This window comes from Laccaria bicolor, genomic scaffold, assembly GCF_000143565.1.
Source record: "Laccaria bicolor S238N-H82 LACBIscaffold_14 genomic scaffold, whole genome shotgun sequence".
In the NCBI taxonomy this organism is placed as follows: domain Eukaryota; kingdom Fungi; phylum Basidiomycota; class Agaricomycetes; order Agaricales; family Hydnangiaceae; genus Laccaria; species Laccaria bicolor.
In genome coordinates, this window is record NW_001889885.1 from 182,570 (window position 1) to 188,894 (window position 6,325).

Sequence of the window (6,325 nt, forward strand, 5' to 3'; positions counted from 1 at the left end):
AAATTCGCGACTGTTAGTGTCCATGCCTGGAACAGCGTCGTAGGAAATGAGGTCTTTACCCTCCCCCACGTAATCCATATGGACTCCAGTGGACTCCAGTGGACTCCAGTGGACTCCAGTGGATTCCAGTGGCCCTCTTACCAGGCCAGATTGGCTGGCAGAATGCCCAGTCCACTGGAGTCCAGTCCAGTCCAGTCCAGTCCAGTCCACTGGACTCCCACTGGACTGCCAGCCACTTTCCTGAGTCCAGTCCCAGTCCAGTCAGAGTCCAGTGGATTCCAGTCATTCCAGTATATTATTATTATTATATATGAATATAACTAAAAAAGCGAAAATGGACTATACAATAGACAAGCCATACCTACAATTTTATTAATCAATGAATGGAAAGATTATAATTTACATATACTGTGGGTCAGTGATAGCTGCAATAAGGATTCATGATTTTGTTCAGTCTGCGGGGTGAGGTCACGTGACTTACTTGAGGGCGTGCCATATCGTCACGTCGCCTGTCTGTGGGATCGACGACGCCCACGCCCACGCTAACGACGCACACGACGCCCACGCCTACACCCATGCTAACAACGCCCACGACGCCCACGCTAACGACAACGACACCCCCAGCGCGAAACGATGGACCAAGGACGAGGGACAACGCCCATGACGTGGCAACGTCATGGGCAAGGGGTACGTATGCTCCACCACCCCGTTCCTCCGTTCTCACCACGACAGGCGCGACGCCAGCAACCACCCATGCACGGCACATGAGGACGGCGACAACGACGACATGTGAGCACGACGACGACACGCGAGCACGACGAAACGCGAGCACGACGACACGCAAGCACGATGACGACAACACGCGAAGCCGACCACACGAACGAGCGCCCACGGAAAACGGCCACCGCCCACCACCGCCTGCTGCCACGTCACACGAAAACCAGCCACCGCCCATGAAAAACGACCCCCGCCCACAAAAACGACGACGACACACGACGACAACGACGACGACTACACGCCGGGACGACGACACACGACAACGACACGCGACGACAACGACAACGACACGCCGGGACGACGACACACGACGACGACGAACGAGCGCCGACGAAAACGCCGCCCCCACCACACCTGAAAAACGACGAGCGCCCGCTAGCGCTGAACGGCGACGAGGGCCCAGCAGCATCACCCTTCCCCTCCACTCTCTCCCCCCATCACTACCTCCTCTCTTCACCACTCCCACTCCCCTCCACTCCCTCCCCCCTTCACACTCTCCCCCCTTCAGTCTCTCCCCCTTTCCCCCCTCCCCCTTTCCTTGCTCCTCTCTCCCCCCCTCCCTTTCCTTCCCCCTTCCTTGCTCCCTCCCCCCTCTATTCATTCCTCTCTTCCCCCTCCCTTTCCCTTTCCCTTCCCCCTCCCTCCCCCCTCTGTAACATAGAATCTATGTAAATTTAATTAATTTAATTAATGAATATACTTCAATTTTATTTTTTGTTTTGAAGAGGAATTCTGGATTAACTTAGGTCTGTGGCAGTCCAGTCCAGTCCAGTTTTGTGTTGGGAGAGTCCAGTGGAGTCCAGTCCAGTCCAGTTTTGTGATTTGCAGTCCAGTCCAGTCCAGTCCAGTCCAGTTTTGTGCTTGCAGTCCAGTGGAGTCCAGTGGAGTCCAGTTTTGTGCTGGGAGTCCAGTGGAGTCCAGATTTGTGGATATTGCCAGTATGTAGTGAAGTCTAGTGGAATCCAGTGGAATCCAGTGGAATCCAGTGGAGTCCATGTGGATTATGTGGGGGATGGTAAAGTACTGCCTTTCCTGGCCAAGTCATTGATAGGCTGTGCTTTCTTTGCAAAGTTTTCAATAAACATCTGGCATACCCCAACAGTTCCGAGAAATGCTCTTACATCATGTAGATTTTTACAAGGTCCCCAATTATCGATGACCTTTACTCTGTCTGTCTCTGGTTTCCTTCCTTCATATGTGCATAAATGACCTACTACTGTAATTTCAGCCGCACAAATTGTGGATTTAAAACCCGAGAAAGTTCCTCCAGCATATTTCATCCTGTGAACCACTCTGTTAACATTCTCAAAGTGTTCCATTACAAAACGTCTTATGCCTTCATTTTCTGGTATAGTCTTAAATTTTCCTCCAGGTAACTCATATCTAGTTGCTGGACCTCTGCAAGGCACATCATCAATATATGGTACTGTAACATCTGGTATTTCGTCTTGTAGAATGTACGTGACGTCATCATGGAATATTGGCACTGAATTAGTCCAACCCATTGGTAATGTTACAAGTCGCAAAGCACCGAAAGGTGTTTGAAAAGTAGTCAAATCCTGAGAAGACTCCACTAAAAGTCTCTCATCATATCCTACATATAAATCAAACATGCCTCCACATGCCCGACCCAAGAAATGTGTCGCAAGTGCATCTGTTGTAGGTGGTAAACCCGAGTGTGCTATTGTGACTGCATTCAAAGGTTCTAGACTTTGTACAATTCGCAAGCTTTTTCCGTCTTTCTTTAATATGCAAAACCACTGTGATCTATAAGATGAATTTGAAGGTTCATAAACCCCAGCATCTATCTTTGTCTTAATGATTCTACATACTTCTGAGAATAATCCTGGTGGGATAGGAATATTTTTCAAGACCCAGGGTGTATGTGGTATAACAGGAATATCTACAGGTGGGAAGTATTCTGGTTTGAATCTTCCTCTCTCAGAGTCATCCCATGCAAAAGCCTCATTATTTTCCATCATAAAATGGTGTAATAATTTTCGTTCTTCTGGCCACAAAAGTCACCACTGTGGACTTTGTCAAATTGTTCCTTTCTTTCATCAGTATAGCGACCCGTAGGTACAAAGTCAGGAGGTGTCCTATTCAACTTTGGGAGAGTGTCAAGAGGATTCCCTTTAATATCACAAATTATTCTGAATTTATCTGGGAGGTCTTGGTATACTGGCCTGATTTTCTGTGCAACCGGCTTGTATTTCTTTGTGACAAAAGTCTCTCTAGTTTCTACAGGATCCTCTTTCTTTTCCTTAGGTGCTGCGTTATCCTCATGATCATAAATGACATTCATCATGGTTTCAACATTTTGGATCCCCCCCCCAACTTTAAGTTTACATCAGAGAAATATTTCCCTAAGTAACTCACAAGTGCAGGATGGTCTTTTTCTTCTATGTGTTTTTCATTTCTCAAGGTTTGGAGGAAGTAAAGATTTCTCAATTCTTCTTGCTCAAATTTTCCATTTCCTGGTAATGTATATGACTCGCATTCAAAACCACCATTACCATCATCTATCAAGGTTACAGTGATCTCTCCTTGATCATTGATCAATTCATCGAAGACCGAAAATCCTAGTGTTTGAAAGTCCGGTTCGGTCCGGTTTTTTGATGCCCAGGGGCGTTAACCATAACCGTAACCGGTCTGCCTTTTCCCCAGAAGTCAAAAGACCAGACCGGACCGCAAAAAGACCGCAGACCGCGGTTTTTTGCGGTCTATAGACCAGTTTCGGTCTGCATCGGTTTTAACCGGTTTATGACCGGTCTTTAGGCCAATATTTTAAAATTATGAATCGGTAAATTTATTAAGATTTCTAATAGCTTCAAAACGAGCCCAAGAACGTCAAATTCCGTTAGGAATTGGTGCTTCTATAAAATAAGTCTGGTGCATCTATTATTCCCAAAAGTAATTTACATTTTAATTCATATCTCTCTCGTTTTTTTACCAAATCGTACGTTCTTGGGTGCGTTTTAAAGGGTATTTAAGGGGCTACAAAAGACCGGTCCAAACCGGTCAAGACCGGTTCACGTTAACCGGTTTTTTTGCGGTCTTTACATTTCAAAAATAAAAGACTGTAACCGCAGGTCCGGTCTTTTGCGGTCTTGGTCCGGTCTGGTTACGGTCTTTTTCCAGTCATGAGACCAGACTTCCAAACACTAGAAAATCCTCAGATGGCTTAGGAATTTCTGCTTTCATTACAACAGGTGGTCTTCCTCTTTCATGTGTAGGTAATACACGTTGTTGTGTTGAATTAGGATCCACTATGATAAGAGTTTGTCCCCTGTCTTTATAATTCTGTACAGTACTCTCTGTCAATACATCAAATGGTCTGCCCAATAGCACTTTTTATGCTGGGTCAGTGATGATGTGGACTTGTAGGTATACTGTTATAGTTCCAAAGATAAAAGGTACATTCTTAGCAAGACCCAAGGTCTGTTCAACTGTCCTGTTTGCACTCTGCATTTGAATTTTTATGTCTGGATCCCATGAGATGGCCAATTTCTTAGCCACTTCCACATCCATGGCAATAATTTGAGAACCAGCATCTAACAAACATTCGATCTGTCCCATTCTATTAATCACAGGGAAGACAGTTTGTAACACATGAGACTCTTTTGCAACATAGATTTGTTTTGGTTTCTCAGATGGGCCTAAACTCTGCAGGTATTGCGCTACTGGATCACTGATGATGATAGACCCTTTAGGCATGTTTCCTTCATCTCTTGTTGTCACTATAAAAGCCGCTTTTATATTTAAATCGTTAATGGATATCGCGTCCACCTCCAATTCGCATTTTGTAGGTTTTAATGGTACCGCATCAACGTCAGGCTCTTCCATCATAGTAACCTTTCTGTTTTGAGCTTCTTGTACTGGCATCCTTTTCTTAGATAAAGCTTTAATCAAGTTGTGTCTAATACCTGGGGAAATGCTTATCAAAGTCTCTGCCGTCAGTGTAACTGGGGCATTATAGAAATTCGCTAAAGCCTCTCTCTCATGTGTCACATTCTCAATTGGTGCTTGGTGTTTATAAGAAACAGGTCTTTTCTCAGTATCAATAATTGGCTCAAAATTATCAATTTTTATTTCTTCTTTTTGTCTTGGATCATTCAGGTCAGGAATATTTAAGTATGGTAACTGTTTATGCCTAGGCACTGGATCCTCTTCTTCATCATCCCTTGGGAGAAGTGGTTTATGCTTCTCTTTCGGTTTTGGTATAGCTTTCTGGGTTTTCTTAATTACTACAGGCAGAACTTCTTCCTCCACTTCTTCAATTTCTTCTTCTTGCTCATCATCAGAATCTTCGAATTCTGCTAATGGTCTGCGGTTTTTGGCTTTAGTTTGGTTCTCAAGAGCTTTCTTACTTCTGGTATTGACTGCATTCCTACCAGATCACTCAATCCTTGAACCTACGAGAAACCCTGCTGTCCCTGAGTATCAGCTTGACTGCGTCTAGTAGCTACATAACTTGCAGCTTCTTGACCTTGACCTTGCTGTCCCTCAAAATATGACAGAATGTTTTTCACATTGTTGACTATGTCAACTTCTTGTGCCGATGGATGTGCTACCTGTGCTGGCACATTATTACCCAACAGTGTATCAATTCGAGTAGCCATTTTATCTAACATATCATCTCTTGAATCTCTAATCTGGTTGGTGTATACTGATTTAACTCGAGCATCTATTCCCAACTGGACGATACCTGGCTCTCCGCTGTTCTGGGTGTAAATTTCTCCAGGTGATGCAAACATATTGCTTTGCACCATCATATCTTTATTGCTCGCTTCCTCAACAATCATTTTAGCAGACTTCCCATTTGACCCTCTAGGTACTGGTTGTCCTGTGAGCGCGAAAAACATCTTATGACCAGACATTTTAATTTTTCCCGTTCTAATATGTTCTTCCCTATGAGGGCAATTCATCACGAAATGCCCTGTTTCTTCACAGTACCAGCATCCATCTGAACCGATTCTCCAAGTAGGCTATGTCTGCCTCATGGTGGGTGCTGAGGTAACATGCTGGGTCATTAACGTCTCAGTTAATTTGTTCATTTCTTGTCTAGATGCTTGGAAAGCACTCATTTGTGCTTTTTCACTTGATGTAATTTTATCCATGAGTAATGCAACTTTCTGGTTTAATTCTCGGATATCATCTTCTAGCTTAACACTATGTACTGGCGTATTATGTGTGTGATGCTCTCGTGTCGTCCGTGTTTCTGTCGCATTGACACCAACCTGGGTATCACTTGAAGAGCTAATCCCTTGTGCACGTCCTGCAATAGTCTCAGCCATTTCAATTACATCTAGGATAGCATATGGATCCTCTGGACGGCGTTCTTTTCCATCGACAGCTTTTCCTTTATCTCAGGAAAGCTTAATATTGAGACTTCCTTCCACTTGTCCTCGGAAACTATCCCTTAGACATCCTAAAAACAGTTCTACCAATTCTCTGTTGCTTACCAAGGCAGGTGGCACCAAGACTAATTTCTGTTCTGCTCAGAAACCTCTAGTGAGGCTTTTAAGTGCAACAATGTCATCAATAT

General features: G+C 44.4%; 2 protein-coding genes across 2 annotated transcripts; both read right to left on the minus strand.

Moving 5' to 3' along the window:
- Window positions 1–3,918: 3,918 nt before the first annotated feature.
- On the minus strand, window positions 3,919–4,662 carry LACBIDRAFT_298447 (uncharacterized protein; the record flags this gene model as incomplete). The annotated part of the gene is made up of 2 exons (XM_001881862.1): window positions 3,919–4,080; window positions 4,138–4,662. 2 exons carry the CDS (start codon window positions 4,660–4,662, stop codon window positions 3,919–3,921), a joined length of 687 nt encoding a protein of 228 aa, XP_001881897.1.
- Window positions 4,663–5,192: 530 nt separating this feature from the next.
- On the minus strand, window positions 5,193–5,705 carry LACBIDRAFT_298448 (uncharacterized protein; the record flags this gene model as incomplete). Its single annotated transcript, XM_001881863.1, has 1 exon — window positions 5,193–5,705. The coding sequence occupies one exon, from the start codon at window positions 5,703–5,705 to the stop codon at window positions 5,193–5,195; it is 513 nt and encodes a 170-aa protein (XP_001881898.1).
- Window positions 5,706–6,325: the final 620 nt, after the last annotated feature.